This window comes from Tachypleus tridentatus, chromosome 6 (genome assembly GCF_004210375.1).
Source record: "Tachypleus tridentatus isolate NWPU-2018 chromosome 6, ASM421037v1, whole genome shotgun sequence".
Classification (NCBI taxonomy): Eukaryota; Metazoa; Arthropoda; class Merostomata; order Xiphosura; family Limulidae; genus Tachypleus; species Tachypleus tridentatus.
In genome coordinates, this window is record NC_134830.1 from 41,650,021 (window position 1) to 41,669,114 (window position 19,094).

Here is a 19,094-nt window from a genome sequence, read left to right on the forward strand (position 1 = left end):
ATACATGATAGCTGTCGGAAGTCGTTGGATTGAAAGAATACAAATGTTGAAGGGACCTAAATGTCGCTCTCTTTACTTTTAAAGCACGTCGTAAAAATATGTAATTTAGCTTTATCATCTGAATAATTAGGCTTAATTTTAACCTACGTTAAAATATTCGAGTAATAAAAATATGCACCATTTGCACGATACTTCAAAATGGTACAATGGGAAAGCAGAAAAATGATTGGGCAAGATAAAATTAATGGACAATTGTGGAGAATATAATATAATTACAAGGAAAAAGCCAAGAAAAATTAATATTATAAACCTCGCTCACTTTGTACAACCAGTTGTTCTTTTAAAATCCAAACGTCACATGTACTTATATATATAAGTGTTTACATTCTTTTATCAGACTCACGACTGTAATGTTTTCCTAATGCAGTGGCTTGTTATTTAATAAAATCTCTTTCCCTTATCGTGTAGAACTTCATTTATCTTTATTCTCTTCAACGTTCATTTTTCAGGTTGTATATCTGAGAATTCAGTACACGTACAACTATAACTAAAGAAGTATTCAACACACGGGAATGAACGGTGTTTTGATTTCACATAATTCTAGATAAGGCTATTTGGTTTTTAGCCACTCTTTTGAGAAGCTGAGTTTTGTTGGTATTAAACCAATGAAAGTTTCGCGATTTTTAGTACAACGGTAGATGAGGACGGTTGATCGTAGAATGTTCGAAAATACTCATACGTAGGACGGGAATTATTTTGCGACTAATTTATGTAGTTTATAAAGAAAAAACCAAAATGATCTAAGATATAAGAAGATAATATACTTTCCAGAATACCGATAATTACGTTGTGGCAAAAATATGATGATTTTGTTTGCTGATGTTCACGGTAATCCAATGTACGTGAAGTGAAATAAAATCAGAGCATTATTCAGGCTTTCCGTTATTCCTATTAACCCTGTCATAATTGGTCTTACATAGTTTGAATATAAACTTGATAATCAACTCAATCATCAAATTCTATTACAAAGAATAATACTTGTTGATAGTATGTGAGTGTGTTTTAGCGTTGTAAATCCCTAGACTTACCGCTGTATTAGCGGGGGGTTAATAGTATGTAATCTAGTGTTTCTAACTAATTCACTTTACATTTCTAACGTTTTACACTTAAGTTTAAAAGTTCACGCGCCTGGGGTTTAAATCATTCTATTCCATTCGTAATATGGTTGGTCTCGACATAGAACATTATTTACGGAATTGGCGATTAAAACTTCGTAAAAAATTGAAATTGCTTTATGTAACAATTTATTTATTATTTTGAAACTCGACATTTTTACAAGAAACGCTCACCTTCGTCAATGTTTTTCCTAAGGAATGGAAGCTTCAAAAAATAAGTGTAATTAGTTGATAATCCAGTAATATATTTTTTGTTTTGGTTCAATGATTTTTCGAAAGATCCGTATAAGGAAAATGACTAAACTCCATTACTAGTGTTGAGACCATACTAAACCAAATTTTTTGCATTGAATATCAAGAATATTAATCCAGTTTCTCCACTGAGAGGAAATTAGAATGATAATATATTAACCTGACAGTAAGTCTCCTTTTAAGAAAAAATGTTGCGCTATCAATTAATCACATTGTAATGACTAGTTCACAACATGGAATAAGACAAAGTCCTGTGCAGTTCTTTATTCGAAAAGATGATTGAGTCTCTTCAGGTATAAGTTTAATTCAACTTTTTATTCAAGTCTTGAATTTGTTAAATTTCGCACTTAGTTTTTCAAGGGTTATTAGCGCCAGCCCTTTCTAATTTTGATGGCATAGACTAGATGGAAGGCATTTAATCAGCACCACCTACCACCAACCTTTGGGCGATTCTCTTGTTTATTTGTTTGTTTTGAATTTTGCGCAAAGCTACACGAGGGCTATCTGCGCTAGCCGTCCCTAATTTAACAGTGTAACACAAGAGGGAAGGCAGTTAGTCATCACCATCCACCTTCAACTTTTGGGCTACTCCTTTACCAACGAATAGTGGGATTGACCGCCACATTATAACGCATCCACGGCTGAAAGGGAGAGCATGTTCGGTGCGACGGGGATTCGAACCCGCGACACTCGGAATACAAGTCGAACGCTTTAACACGCTTGGCCATGCCGGGCCGTAAATTAGTGTGTAAAAAGCTTTTGCTCGTTTTTATATACACATGTTAAGGAATAAAGATAAACATAAACGTATTCAATCTAAACAGAAAAAAAACAATAGTATATCAAGAATTGTTTTTATTGATACTTCCTCATTGTCCCCAAACCCACGTTAAGAACAAAGAGAATACTTAGATTATATTGTATGTTTATTGTGTTGGAAAATTTTAACAACCTAAACTTTCTTGCACTGTTCTTTTATAAAACACTTGTTAATGAACACATTCAATAGTGTATATCCCAAAAATTATTTCAAGGCAGGAAAACAAGGAAAATAGTGATAAATCTTGATAAGACGTAAGATGTGGTATTAAACATATTGACTCCCACTGAATACCAATTCATGACCGACTGAGGATAGTAGATTCTAGCAATACGCTACTTTAGAGCATAAAAATGATACAAAATTCCATTGGGTAACATAATTTATGATCCATCTAGCTTGGCCTATGAGAACTGATATCCGAATATGGCTAGAACGCATTTATAAACATTTTGTCCAGAGATACGTCATAGATCGTTAGCAGTATATTTGTATCAAAGATTTATTTCCTAATAGGGCAGCTCGCAGCATATAGACTATAAATAAATAAACCTCCATCCAATAAATGTTAGCTGCCTTGAAACCTTATACATATATGCGTGTATGTGTGTGTGGTATATATATATATATATATGTACATCACATATATAAGCAAATCATATCTATAATATTTAAGACACAATACAAGCATGGGTCCTTATAAATTTACATGTATCAAGCTTTAAGTACGACTTAATTTAAGTAATACATATTAAATTATACATATATATCATGTACATATTTTTTATTAGCTAGATGAGACAAAGTTACTATTAGGTGAACAAAGACCATAAAATATTCTTAGTATTTATGAATAAGTGTTTATATTAATAGAATATTTGTTTCTTTGTTCTCGAAATCAAAATAATATGTTTTAGTATAAACATTCCAGTATCTTCAGTTTATTACTATAAATCATTATAATATCGTTATTAATTATACGACTGTTCAAAATAACTATGTCATTAAATTACCTGCGTGTTCACGCAACTCAGTCAAATTACAAAGATTTTTCATAATTAAATTTTCATGAGATTAGGCATTAATTTACAACGGTATTTAATTTGTTTATCATTAATAGCTTTAAAGTAAAGAAACGCCACAAATCATGTTTATGTTCTCTCATTGACGTTTCTTTCCAAGATGTTTTCTTCTTTCCTATATATGTGACGCCATCTTTGTTGATGAAGTTTTCTAACATTTCCAAGATAAGAAGATGTTAAACTACGCTTTTCTTTCTTTAGAACATGTTAGAATTAGTTATGAATATTGTGTTGTTTTTCTAAAGACACAAATATCAGATATACATACAAAACGTTCGTAAGAACATGTGCTCTAAATAACACATTAAGTTTAAATAAACTCAATTACTTGTCTAATTATTTTGCACTGAAAACGAAAATAAAGATAATAATTTTATGAGATTCGATCAATTTGGGGTCGAACCTCCATTAGTTAACGTAAAAAACCTTAGTGGTCACTACTGATTCGAGATACTTTGTACACTTATAAAATTACTAGTTTGATTAACATTTTAAATTCATTACCACAAGAAATAATTTTATTATCAAACAGGTTGAAAAGAAGCTCTCAAGGCAGACTAGGTTTTGTATAAAACGACCAGCTGTAGAAGATGTTAAGTAGCTCTATGTTACCGATCCTGTCTTTTCTGCTCTTTATTTGAAATATATTAGTTGTTTTTTAAGCCATTACTCAGACGGTGGCGATGTTGTACTGTTTTTTATGAGAAAATATCGAATTAAGAGGTTTTAAGACTCTTCAAACTAAGTAATTTAAAATGTGTATTTACCGCTGCAACTTATGACGTCACGTAAACCAACAAACACACTAGTGGGTTGATGATTATATAAAAGTTATATAAATCTCAAAAAACTGCTGATGTAGATACTAAAGACGTGGAAGTTTTAGTCAAAGTGCTGAGAGACAGAAAACTATATTTCAAACCTCAAATTTCTAATTTTATTTAAGGAGAAGAAAAAAAACACACATAACAACAAAATGTAAGTTTATATCACCAGTAAAATATTTCTGTTATTTGTTCTTGTGTGTCTTTTCTCATAGCAAAGCCACATCGGGCTATCTGCTGAGCCCACTGCGAGGAATCGAACCCTTGATTTTAGCGTTGTAAATCCGTAGATTTACCGTTGTACGGGGAACTTATTTGTTTTTTTTTCTGGAAAAAAGTACAGTAAAAATATGGCTTTACAAAAATAGCCAAATATTTTAAGTATTTAAATCAGCGTAAAACAGTTAACTCAATTAACCCCTCAAAGAAATGGCAGAAAATAACACATAACTTGCCAATGATATACATGTAACACACTTTCGTTTTCTTTATTATTTTGGCGATCTTTCTGGATGACCATAAACGGAGGACTGATAAACACACGAATTAACCCTGACTGGGGCTTTCAGAAAAAATAACTTATAAACTTACTAGACATACATTTATAACAATTTGTATCTATCTACCAGTAACATAAAGTGCAAGGAAACATCGTAATCTGTCCAACAATATCGTTATAAACGGTGTGAATAACCACAAGATTACAATAGATGAAGAACGTTTCTTTCAATTGAGCTTTTGTCCGTTTATACGAATACGCAGTTCGCTAGTGAAATAGGAAGTAATCTTTTTTGTTGTCAAAGCCCAAGTTATTTATAGTAGATTAGCCTAGAGTAAATTACGTTTCTGTAAGCATGAGACATCTAAAATTTCTGTTAAGCTAATGCAGAAGTGTTGTGTAGCAGAGCATTTCCGTAAAGAAATAACATGGTACCAACCTCCCTCTGACATCACCCTTCAAAGATAATGTGAACTTGATGAAATTAACAATTATTTCAATAACGAGGATATATTTTTTATTTTAAAAATAATTTAAATCTAAATAAATATGGTCCACTAAATGGTAGAATGCCTGGATACTTATAGTTATTTATATGGATAACAATTGTTCGGCATTTTTTACCTTTCCAGTGAAGATATCCAATGAGTCCCGGAGGCTAATTTCGTCACCGTAGAAGAGTGAAATTGACCCAGGTAATACCAGAAGTAAAAGCATTGTGCTCAAGGTATAATTTCCATCTAATCTCGTACTCAGCCTCGTTGTCTCGGCGCTACCTAGATGCCAATTAATCCAGGTCGATGGTGAGAGGGCGCTCCATTCATCTGCTACATTTAACTGCACTTTAAGATCCAACGGATTTGACAGATTAAAATTTAGTTGAAAATCAATGATATCACAAAAGTTTAACAGAGACCTCAGAAATCGTGACCTTTTTTCTTTTAGGGTTTGTAAAAATGGAAATGGAACAAGTAATATATTTTTCTTCGTGTCCGAACTGTATTTGTCCAGAAGAATACGCCAGTGTTTCATTACGATGTATAAGTCTCTCTCAAGCCCAACTTGAAGGAGCTCTAAATTTTTAATATAAAAACCGTCCACACCTTTCTGCAACCAGAACTCCAAAGCAGAGTTCATTTTCCTTTGAACTTCCGGATGGGACCAGTTTAAAAACAATTGACCCCCAAACGGTCTGTTGGGATTTTCTTTTTCATCTGCGAGGTTTTCATGAGTATCCACAAACTTCCCCTAAAATGTGGAAAGATCGAACCTATTTAACTGACTCACTTTATAACACACTTTTATGAACAAAAGAATTTCAGAATAATTCCCAATTAAGCGTATTATTAATATAGACAAACACATGCACACACAATATTTTATAGCTTATTAAGAAAATCAAGTAAAGTCTGTTAGACTTGTCGATGTACACATTAGTCGTATACTCTCCAATAATTCATTTCCCCTGTCTTACAACATACTAAGTTATAACATGAAATATCAGGGCACATTAAATTATGCATCTTAATATTAATTTTGTTATTTCGCGGTGCTAAACTTGAAACTCTGTTACTTTAGAATTCATTATACGTTCAGCATATCTCAAAGTCATGAAATATTGGTGCACTAAATTTACTTTATAACAATATGTTTGATTCATTTTTACGACGTTTCCTGTTAACGATGGTGGTTATACTTAAACTGTAACTAAGATAGTTTCAGATTATTCCCCTTGAATTATGTGTTTTCATACAAAGAATATGAGCATGTGATGTCTAAAGCTCCAACAAAATGGGCGATTCTTCAACAAAATAATGTTCTAAATGCGACATAATGAATAATAAATTTCAAGAGAAAAAATAAAATGATTATTACTTTGTTGTTAAGATCTTCAGTTCATCTGCCCATTTTGTTAATTCACGACCCTAACCTAATATAAACGAATCTTTTGTGTAAGGAAATCAATCAGATTAAAGAATTATCATCGTCCAGTCTGTTATTTTCCAACAAAACTTTTATTTTCATTTTTTGTGTTATATTCAGTGCGCGCCAAATCCTGTGATATTGGCATAAAACTTAAAAAGATTGAAAAAATAATAAAATACTATTTAATAATACCTATTATGTGGGGTAGTGTCCATTTTAAACGATTTTGAAGTGTTTGTTGAACCAAAGAAAAAAAAGGTTTTGTCTGTTATTAAAAAGATTGTCATATTATGTTCCCTGATATCAGTTTGAGGAATTAATTATACTTCATATGCTATATTCCTTTATGATTTATAAATGCAAGTCTTCAAAGTTTTGCTAAACAGTTGAGAGATACAGACTGTAATAAAGTTGAGAGATATATGTGTTGAGAAGGAAAAGTCCTTTGTTTCACTGCTATGCATATAATAACGTGATCAGACAAGTCTAGACACGCTTACGAACGACCCTAAAAATTGAAACAAGATACGATACGTCATAACCTAATGAGATATTGAATAAAGAACATGGCCGATTGGTTTGGTTTGTTTTAAATTCTGCACAAAAGCCCCACGAGGGCTATTTCCGCTAGCCGTCCCTAATTTAGCAGGTAAGACTAGAGGAAAGGCAACTAGTCATCACCACCAATCGCGCCAACTATTGGGCTACTCTTTTACTAACGAATAGTTGGATTAATCGTCACATATAACGCCCCCACGGCTGAAAGGGCGAGCATGTTTGGTGTGACGAAAAACATGGCCGAAGAAAGAAAGGCCATTCATTCATTGAAGAGGAGAATCGAGTCTATATACAAAATGAAAATGGAACAATACTTTTTTTTTCCCCTTTTGGTCGCAGCATGACGACTCATGGAACTAGCTCTGAGTTTTTCAAGTATAAACTTTTAGCTCATAGCTCCGTCATCTCTTGAAAAATTTGAGATATAATTACAGTTTAGGGCTCAGAAGGTCAAACCCTTTCAACTGATGTATTTTACAATGTCCATATGTATTCTATTTATACACTGCATAAATACGAAAAATTCTAAAGTATTTAAATATGTAAGTAGATGAATAGAAAGACTCCAAAATTTGTTTAGCTTCCTTTAAATATTATTTGCAATTGAAGAATATAAGTTTCTCAAAGTTGCATTTTTGTCAGTAACATTCACACATTTCAGATAATTTTAGGAAAATATTCTTCATATCTTGCGATAAATAAACTTGTAATTAAAGTGTATACTAAAGGTTTTATGTTAATTCAGGTCTGTAACAGAATTAAGTGTTTAATTTTTTCAGCAATAAACGTATTTCTGACGTCAATACACGTAGTGAAAGCCTAATAGCTTTCTATATTCGACAATGTTTCTTCATATTATGTAACTTGTTGCCCAGGTTATATATAAAAAATAATAATAATTTATTGAATCAGTTACGAAGTATAAATATTTTTACATTTCCATCTTTATTTTCAACTACGGATGACCCGGATGGCCAGGTGGGTTAAGGCATTCAACTCGTAATCTGAGGGTCGCGGGTTCGAATTCCCGTAGCACCAAACATGCTCGCCCTTTCAATCGTGGGAATGTTATAATGTACGGTCAATCCCACTATTCGTTGGTAAAAGGGTACCCCAAGAGTTGGTGGTGGGTGGTGATGATTAGCTGCCTTCCCTCTAGTCTTACACTGCTAAATTAGAAACGGCTAGCACAGTGGCTTTGCGCGAAATTAAAAAAAATAAACTAATTTTCAACTACGGTCACCTGAGTGCGAGTGATTAGTTTACTTCAGAAGTTAAGCCACCTATAAAATGTATTTTATGAAGTTCAGCTTTGAAATACGGATGAAATGTGTAAATCAAATTTTGTTTTATTGATTTTAAATATAATAGGTAAATTTTAAATTAGATTACCAAAAAAAGTCAAACTGTTTACGATTTCATAAATAGATATACAACTTTTGAAATTAATTAACAGGTTCATGAGTTTAAATTACTAGCCCACGCCATTAGCAAACTATACAATATATAATAAAAGACATACATTTTCCCGAGAATATATATAAGCATTGCAACGTTTAATTTACCTTTGAGTTGAAATTTTCATATCATACCAATTCAGATTGGCTGAAATGGGTTTAATTCGACGAATCTATGACATAACTTCATTAAGCCAAAAATCTTAACAATAGGTTTTCCTAACAAAATTTGGTTGTACAACACAGGAATAAAGCACAATATAAGCAAATTATATGTTTAGTGCACCAGGCTTCAAACCTAAAGATCCAAGGTTCGTCTCGTGGGACGACTGAGAGTTAAAACTGGACAAGGCCTTTATGGCGGTGGTTGCTGCTGGGTGGCCCTTTCCTAGTAGTCAGTATTTCAAAATTACGGACGACTATAACTGACCACTAAGACTCTATGACCTGGCTATTTAGTCAACGTGCTGGAAAAGGCGCTGTTCAGTTTGTAATTACTCCCCCCCAAAATTTAAAAAAATCGATTTTCATTTTATATATATATATGTTTTAAGTTATTTTCATAGCAGATTGTCTCTCTGACCTATTTTTCTATCTTATTAGATATATTTTAAATATATTTCTGTCAAGACCTCTGCCTCTTTGGAAATGCATTCGTGTCACCAAAGCAGCTGCAACACCTTCACGCTATAATGAAGTTTTTAATTAAGTCCGTATCCATAACATTAACGGGTTTTCTTTGTTCTTTGAGTTGACGAAAAATGTCTACACATTTTAAAATTTCAAGAGAATTTGCGACAACTTTTTAATTCTAAAATCGTACATAATTTTTCAACTTGTGTAACTAGGATGAATTAGTTACCTATAAACATACGTGTGGCAAATACTGACAGAGTTAAATTTCTGAATCAACCTTGTGTTCACATAAATATTAAACAGTTATAAATGTATATAAACTCACTGTTAAGAGGTGAAGTAAGCTTAAGGAGACAAAAACAAATTTAAGCCAAATATGAGTTTGCTCTAATTTTACTGGAAAAAACATGGATTTATAAAAATGCAAACAGCCATGGCCTCTATGTTATTTTAAACGGTATCATGTGTATACTTTTGTCTCATTTTGTTTGCCCTAATTTTATTGCACAAAAAAAAAGATTTTTCGAAATGCAAACAGTCATAGCCTATATATTATTCTAAACAGTATCATGTATTTTTCGCTTCATTTTTAGAGTATAAACAGCGATTTAGAAGGGGGTACTCATCTTACTATTTCAATATTTTTCCAATAGAATGTGTTTTTGCTGTTTCAGTGATTTTCCTAGGCAAGTTTATTAATATTTGCAATTGATTTGAGAATGAATATTTCTGATAAGCATAGCTAGGTTACATTTTTGAAGTTATGTAAGTACTATAAATGAATGAAAACTTTAACTCATAAATGGCATTTCATAAATATGATATATATATATATATAAAACAACAATGCCACGGTTAGATATTAATACAAACTTTATAGCATGTCAGCGTAACCAATTATGATATAAAGTAATTTTAACTGCAGTTGAACCTAAGAATCAGTAGTTGGGATTTTTTTTTAATACAAAGCTACACAATGGATTATCTTTGCTTTATCCACCCAGGGGATCAAACATTGGATTTTACATCATAAGTCGTGAGACTTACCGCTGGTCCAATTACTCATTATCAACAAAATATTAATAGCTTTAAAGTTTGTTACATTGTTTTTACTGCTTGTAGATTACCCTAATAAAGTTTATATACAATGCTATTCTGTCGTACTGCACGAGATTAAATACCTGAGAAGACTTCATATTATTTAATAGTGTTCTACACAAAGAGTTATCAGCCCATAGTTGTTTTTAATTATGAACTGATACATTAAAGGGAACCCAGCTTGTAAACAGCAGTTCTTTGGCTGTTCTTATCACTGATAAAATACAATTCACTGGAAGATAGAGCCAAAAATCCACTGCAACTTTACGTTTTTAACAATATGGGATATTTAATACTAGTCCTATTTGCGATTTCACATGTCCGAAATTAAAGGGCATGTCATGGCTCGATGGTTAAGAAACTTATCTCGCAATCTATGAGTCACGGGTTCGAAATCCGTCACTAAACATTTTAGCCGCAAATGGACCTAATATCGTGTGATATCAGTTCTACTATTAATTACTAAAAGAATAACCTAAGAATTGGCGGAGGCAAGTGATCAATAACAGCCATCCCCCACCCTCTCTCTAATCTATCACTTGAATGTTACGGAAAGCTAACGCAGACGAGTAAAAAATTCACCAAACAATCTGAAGTTAGATTCTTGTCCATGATATAGTTTTATGATAAAAACTTACCTTACTCTTGTTTACTTCAACATAGAAATGCTGGTATTCGCCACTTTTGTTCTGTTGCCAGTGAGCTGCCCAGGGATGCTGATCGCTGGTAAGTGTCGGATTAATGTCCAATATCACGTGCAAACCACGTGCATGAATGTCTTGCACGAGCTCCTCAAAGTCTGAAATCCTGCCAAGGTGCGGATCAACGTTCTTGAAGTCAATAACGTGTGTGTACTCCAGAGGGTAGTCCAACGCGCTGAAAATTGAATTCAAACGTATTGATGCCACGTTTTGTTTCTGTACGTAACCCAGTCTCCACCGCAGCCCGGCGAAGTCCCCATATCCGTCGCCGTCAGAATCTTGAAAAGAGGCCGGAAAAATTTCATAGGACACAGTGCCCTGCCACCATCCTCTTGACGGGACACACTGGGACGTTTGGGAGGTCACTGACCTCAGCACAACACAGAACATTCCAACAAGAACACATATAAAAACTACGAAACACCCTAACCGCATTCCGGCCCAGTTCCAGTGGAAAAACAAAACATCCAAAGGACAGCTGCTAAGAGAAGACTTTCGAGTTCGTAAGGAATAATTAGAATCCGTGTCAGCGGAGACACTCTGTCTGCCGTACGGTAGATGAATGATAAATGGTTGATAATTATCCGACTCAAGTAGGTGCGTGGAACATCCTGGTTCCTGTCCTCCCGGTTCACTGTCTGTGGAAGAACATTTGGAGATTAAACTTAGGTTGGAACTATCTTTTTCTTTCATCTTGGCGTTGGTTGAAGTTGTTAAAACCATGTCTTCAGGTCCGCCAATAGAACGATCCATATCGACGAAGAGATTCTTTTATTTATTCTTTTTTTACGATAAATAAAAGCTGCCAACGTCAATTCTAATACTGAAAATGAGATTTTCTCTGTTTTCAAAATTTAGATATATCAGATCTGTACAAACTGTTCAGAGCTGACCTTCTTCGGCCTTATCATGCAGATTGTCAAGTCCAAAGAAGAATAAGCCTATAAACAAATGGTTCAATGAAAAAAAAAATTCCAGTGTATGTTAAACACTATCTTTATCTTTGGATAATCTAACGCTAAACTAATGAATGGGAAAAGGAAATTAAAGTAGAGATGTTTATGGATACCTGCGTTTTCTATGATAATGATATATACATTCTTCCAATTGAATATATTACACAAAATTATTGGTATTTTAAATACATGCGAACTAATAACCTGCAATGTGAACCTTCTCATTTTTTCGCAACGCTAAAATAAAATTTGCAGTCTTTCCATACAAATCGCTACAGCGTACAATATTAACAGATAGATGCATATTTAACTGTGTGTAAATTCTATAACCACAAAGTTTTGCTATATTTTCCTATTTTTCCTGTAATAATACCAATCATAACATGTGTTTTATTACCGTTTACATACATCTCCAAACTCTTTGGAAACAGTAGAGAACGTTATTACTCCAATATGAAAGAAAGAGAAAGAAAAAATTGCTAACTACATACCACTTAAAGTAATTACGATAATAATTCTCACAAACAATTGGTCCTGGACTGAACTAAGCGATTAATGAATACTTTAAAGTTGAAAAAAGAATATAGAAATGTGTTACGTTTCTAATACATAAATTTGACAAAAGAAAATATCCTTCATGACATTTGAGTTTTGAACATAAACTCTTAAGTGCAGCGGAACATTCTTACACAATATCGATTACTAATGAGCTTCGTTCCTGTTTATAACACTATCTATTTGTTTTTTTCAGAAGTGCTTAAGTATTCCTGTTTCACGGCTTTCAAAATATAGATTTTAGAGCAAATCCAAAGAAGGCAAGAACAGATGTGTTTTTTTTTTAGGCTCTTTTCACAATTTACGTAAGCCAAATGTACCTTTAAATACAAACCTTTACTGTTTTTGTTTTTTTTCACAGCACAGGTTTATATCTCTTTGTGTGAGTAGTAAAAAGAAAATTTCTCAGTTCCTGACTGCCAATTGATCACTGGATACTTCTTCCGTGCCGGCTACACGTCCCCTCGCAGTCAGTGACTGAGACGCTAATGCCTATCTCCCTGGGGTGACAATTTAGTTCAGCCATCTGAGAACGGACATTTTGCGAGATTACCAAGTCTTCTATAAGGGTTCAACATAGGTGAGAAAAGTGTACTCTCCAGTTTTATTATTTTCCTTGAAGACATTTTGATTGCAATAAGATCTTAAAGTAAATGAACATCTTAAAATATAACAATACTTAAGTTTCTGACCAGGTTGAGGGGAAAAAATAAGGGGTGGACAAGGGAAGAAAAGCTTCAAAGCTATCAGAAAGAACAATATTGATTATTTTCCGAGACTTTATTACCCTATTCTGCAGTAGTCGTATTCTTGGAGCTTCCGCCGACGTTTCTGGAACACGAAATAATTCTCCTCAAGACACTGCAATAAATTGACTTAAGAGGGAAAATAACCCATAATACCATTCTTTTGTAAAGTATTCTCAAGAAATGAAGAAAAACATGAGAATGTATTTTATATTATTTAAACAGTATGTGTGTATTTTTCTAATAGCAGAGCCACATAGGGCTATCTGGGATGTCAATCGAAGGGAATCAAACCCCTGATTTTAGCATTGTAAATCCGTAGACTTACCACTGTCCCAGCGGGGGACTGTTTAAACAAAAAGCTATGCTTGTTTTATTTCTTATTGAGCACAAAGCTACACAATGGCCTATGTGTGTTCTGCTCACATAGCAGGCATCGAAACCCGATTTTAACGTAGATAGAGCCAAGACTTGTCACGGGATCAGGGGCTCAAAAACATGGGTATATCATAATTGTATCCTTCAATATTAATGATGATTTAAAATGTTTGATATCTAGTGAAAGAGAAACAAGGGCGAACTGAAAAAAAATATATATATATGTAGGCCCGGCATGGCCAGGTGGATTAAGCCGTTAGACTCGTAATCAGAGGGACGCGGGTTCGAATCCCCGTCACACCAAACATGCTCGCCCTTTCAGTCGTGGGGGCGTTATAATGTGACGGTCAATCCCACTATTCGTTTGTAAAAGAGTAGTCCAAGAGTTGACGGTGAGTGGTGATGACTAGCTGCCATCCCTCTAGTATTACACTGCTAAATTAGGGAAGGCTAGCGCAGATAGCCCTCGAGTAGCTTTGCGCGAAATTCAAAAACAAACAAACAAACCTAAACATGGCGAAAGTTCACATAATAAAAGAGATAAAAAGGGGCAAATAGAAAACAGGTAAGACAGATGTAAAAAGTGTATCAATTTATAAAACTTTTGTATTAAACGTTTCACTGTTGTAGCTCAAACTCTAGATTTTATGGAAGACATTGCAATAATTATATGTATGTATATATGCGGTCCTCTTCATGAAACGTGATTTTTAAGTCATATTTCATTTTATAGATAATAAATGTTCTGCGTGCAGCTACACAATCTTAATGGATAAAGGAATTAAACAAAACCTGCATTTAAAGTGACTCATAAATTTAGATTGAAATCACGCATTTCATTTTACAAAAAGCATGCTCCGGTTTCGTTTCCATCCTCTCCGTTAGGTAACGTTCTAAGCAAAATTGTAATCTATGCTATTCCTTCAGAACCACTGTATAAAGTTTTATATTTAAAAACGGAGTTTAAAAAGTTCACTAAAAAAGTCTTGTCATGAACTTTAATACTGATCAGATGAGTTTGTTTGTAATTAAGCACAAATCTACACAATGGGCTATCTGTGTTATGCCCATCAAGGGTATCGAAACTGAATTCTAGCGTTGTTAGTTCGCAGACATGCCGCTGTGCCACTAGAGAGGCAATCAGCTGTGCATGGCTAAGTATCAAAACTCCACCTTGGACTGATTTAACCAGATACCCTATAGAATGGCCAAAGTAAAACAATTTAGTTCTTCGGGATGTTGCCCTTCAGAGGTCCAGTAGTAATCTTGGCGACCTACAACCTTAAAACTCGAAGTCCGATCAACGCGATGTGATCAGTATAGCTAATTTATTGTGTAGTTTCGTGCTTAATGGCAAAAGGAAGAAAAAAAACCAAAACCTTCATGGTAACAAGCATGCATAAGAAAGAAAATATCTGTGAGCAGTACACACAAATATATGTAGTTAGAGGAAAACAGGTGATGTTTCACAAATAATAGAAACAAAGTTCTTAAACAAGCAACAGAATGAGAGATTTATCTTCTCAGCTAAGACCCACTGAATACACATTCTACGACAATGAAGTCACACATGCAAGCATCACACGCAGAGGACAATTTATATTAAGATTAGGAGAGGTTGCAGGTGCTGCTTTTTACAGTTTCTTCTTCCTATAAAAATTACCATGAACTGGTTACGGCAACTCATAAGAAGATAGCTTGTCTTAAAAACACCAGAAAATCAATCAAGTATAAAGCTTAAGTCAGATTCTTAAAGCTTTCCTTCTGAAAGATTTTATGATGGAAAAAAATCCTGTGACAGTGGCAGGTCCAAAACTGTAAAATACTGGATAGCAATGTTAAAGATTGAAATAAAAAACATAACAAAAAATAGGATTATTACTAAACTGCACTTATGGATCACCTTTAAAGAAATAATGTGGTGTGATATGAGGCCTCATAAGAAGTCAGGTTCAGGCATTGTGCTCTGCAGCTTGACAGTTGTTCTTGTGAGAGAAAAAAAAAAACAAACTAAAGTTAAAGTAAAGAGGAAAGTTTCGCAATCTAACTTAATTCAATAAATTGCAATAGATCAAAAATGTTTGCTCCTTATTTAGTATAGCAATCATAAAAGTAGAGGTTAAAGAAAGATTAAAAACAACAACATTATAATAGCTAAACTTAGCAGTAACTTATCACTGGCCACTGGAGGTCTTCTACACAGATATAAGAAGAACAAACAAAGAAATTAAATTACATCAAACTAATTTATCTCGTATCTAATGTAAGTGACTATATAAACACAAGACAAGGTAAAGTTGTTGTTTAGCGTTTAATGGCGCAAAGCAACTAGGCTATCTGCGCCGAACAACAGGTAATAAAAAATAAAAATTAAAGTTAAATTATTAAAATATATAAAAAACGAATCATTTTAAAATAAAACAACTAATTTTCGAATTAAAAACTTAAATAGAATTAAAAAAACCAATAAATCTTAAAAATGTAAAAACACAACTAAAGTGGACACTGTCAGGAGTAAATTTGTTCGTTTGTTTTGAATTTTTAGTGTGACCGGGATTTGAACCCTCGATCTTCGAATTACGAGTCGAACGCCTTAACACGTTTGGCCATGCCGGACCACATCACATATAAACAAGTAGTAAAACTATTTCTAAAACGGTGCCTGGAAAGTAAAGAATAGATTCCTAATGTAGAGCTTTTAAGTGACATTAGAATTAACATGGCAATTTCCATAGTCATGTAGATACTAATAATGCATAGCAGAAGAGCTTCATCATATAAATACATAGGAGCAGTAAGTGTTAGTGTCCTCAAGAATGTTAAAAGTCATTTTGGGGTAAATGAAACTTTATCTTAATAAATAAAACAAAAGAATAGGTATACAAATAACTTTAAATTATGCATATATGTACATACAGTATATTATTGTATTACGAAACGTATATAATTAAAGTCTCTTTAACCACTGGAGAGGTTTATGTTTAATTCAAATTTGTTCTTTTCTTATTGTATACTCTCTTTAGCTGATACAGAACATAAAGAGATTTTTATGTTTGTTTAGAATTAAGTACAAAGCTACACAATGAGTTATCTGTGATCTGCCCATCACGGGTATCGAAACCCCGTTTCTAGAGGTGTGAGTCCGCCGATATACCAATATGCCACTCGGAAGCTTTTTGTTTTTGTAACCAGAAGCAATGATAAATATAACCACTCCTTTAGACGTTCGTTCTTTAACCCATTTGGAATGTTCTTGGGTAAATAATGTTTGTTGTTCCGGACATAATGTGTTTGTTTTTTTTATCAAATCTTTTGTTTGGTGCCAACAGACTTTAGAATTTTTGTTTTTTAAAAACAACATGTAACATATCTAATTACTACGTTTAGTTATATTTGCTTTTTATGTGAAATATATTTATAATAATAACGTTTGATATCTACACACCAATAAATTTTTAATCGGGAAACAATAAAAATACTAATATAAATCTACACTGCATATGTACGGTATACTTAGAAAAAACGAAATATTTCTAAATTTAGAATTGAAAACAAAAAATAAAAGACTCAATCACTGACCACTAAAGCTCACCACTAATGACAACTATTCAGTGTTAATGGAATCCATTAATAACAACCGTTTGCTTTCTCCCATTCAACCACTACACAATCTAATTAACTAGTTCCTCTTCAACCCCCAACCATGTAATTTTCTTAGCTAATCTTTTGTGTAGCGTAACATCTAAAGCTTTTTTTTTTTTTTGGAAATTTGCATCTTTTCTATCATTCAAAGAACAAATAAAAAATTTGGAGGAAAGATAACAGATTAGTAAAGCTAGATTTCCCTTTTAAGAATTCAGGTCTGATTTTGTTCACGATATCGCATTTTATTAATTTGGTAAAGCTGCTTTTATCAGACTTTCTTTAGTAATATAACGTATAGGGTAAAAAGTAATTGGTAATTAGAGACTAAAATAAAAACAATAACTAATTAGTAGTTAGATTTAGGTTATCTTGTAGGCTGTCATCCATGATAGTGATTGCTATTTAATCGGAAACGTCTCATTCTCAGTTCGTGATGAAAAATAAATCTAACGAAATGATTTGAATTAGTCGAAAGATGAACGAAGGACACAATACAGCCTATAGTTTTATACGCAGATTTAGAAACGTAACGTGTTATGCAGCTACTATCATAATACTTGTCCGTATAATTAAAAAAATAATTATTAATCCCTAAGAAGCTTGTGAACTCCAACTCGGTATATTATATTGAATGGGTGTTAATTCAATTGGAAGATTATCTTGAAAAACGTCATAAAGGGTTATATAAACAAAGCCATTAGTTTATCAGTTTCAGTTATTTTGGGGAGCACACTTTACAAAATACAACATTGTATCTGTATATTCGTACTCCAGTCTTCATATGACTTTTGAAATAGCTACATAATCATTTAATTATTACAATTATAAAAATACACAAAGGTCTTAGTTGGTGTTGTTTGTTTTTACCTTTATTTTAATTTGTCTTAATTAAGAGAAATAACTATTTTTGTTTTTTGTTGTTTTGTTTTTAATTTCGCGCAAAGCTACACGAGAGCTATCTGCGCTAGCTGTCCATAATTTAGCAGTGTAAAATTAGAGGGAAGGCAGCTAGTCATCATCACCCACCACCAACTCTTGGGTTACTCTTTTACTAAAGAATAGTGGGATAGAACTTAACATTATAAAGCCCCCACGGCTGACAGAACGAGCATGTTTGGTGTGACAATGATTCGAACCCGTGACCCAGATTACGAGTCGAACGCCTAAACACACTTGCCCATGCCGGATTATCTATTTTTGTGCGCTTGTTATTATTATAAAACTAACAATATTCATCCATTTTGTCAAGAATAGATATGAATAAAGGTAATTATTTGTAAGCCGTAATATACAAAGAATATAAAGAAGTTATTAATGGTGGTTTGTTTTGTTTTAAATTTCGCACAAAGCTACAAAGCAGGATAAGACCGTCAACTCGTGGACTACTCTTTTACCAACAAATAGTGAAATTGACCGTCACATTATAACGCTTCCACTGCTGAAAGGGCGAGTATGTTTGATATGACGGGGATTCGAACCCGTGACCCTCATATTACGAGTCGAATGCCTTAATTAACTGGCCATGCCGGGCCTGAAAAGATGCAAGCAAAATAAATTTTCAAATATTTAGTGACTAAAACCTTAAAGTTTCAAATTTCCGTCACACTAAACATGTTTGCTTCTTCAACCGCGGGAACGTTATAATGTGATGTCCAATCGCACTATTTGTTGGTAAAAGAGTAGCTCAAAAGTTGGTGGTGTTGACAAACTGCCTTCCCTCCAGCTTAACGCTGCTAAATTAGGGACGGTTAGCGCAGATAGCCCTCGTGTAATTTTGTGCGAAATG

At 33.4% G+C, this 19,094-nt stretch overlaps 1 protein-coding gene across 2 annotated transcripts in view; it reads right to left on the minus strand.

The window, feature by feature from the left end:
• LOC143252326 (amino acid transporter heavy chain SLC3A1-like) overlaps positions 1-19,094 on the minus strand; it is a 31,744-nt gene that overhangs the window by 2,599 nt on the left and 10,051 nt on the right. Inside the window, exons 2-3 of one of the 2 annotated variants that reach the window (XM_076504291.1) lie at positions 10,966-11,969; positions 5,277-5,900 (exon numbers count right to left, since the gene is read on the minus strand). In XM_076504291.1, coding sequence (XP_076360406.1) covers positions 5,277-5,900; positions 10,966-11,781 — 1,440 coding nt within the window. In that variant the 5' untranslated portion in view covers positions 11,782-11,969. The remainder of the gene's footprint in view (positions 1-5,276; positions 5,901-10,965; positions 11,970-19,094) is intronic. The other variant, XM_076504292.1, reaches the window with a different exon arrangement.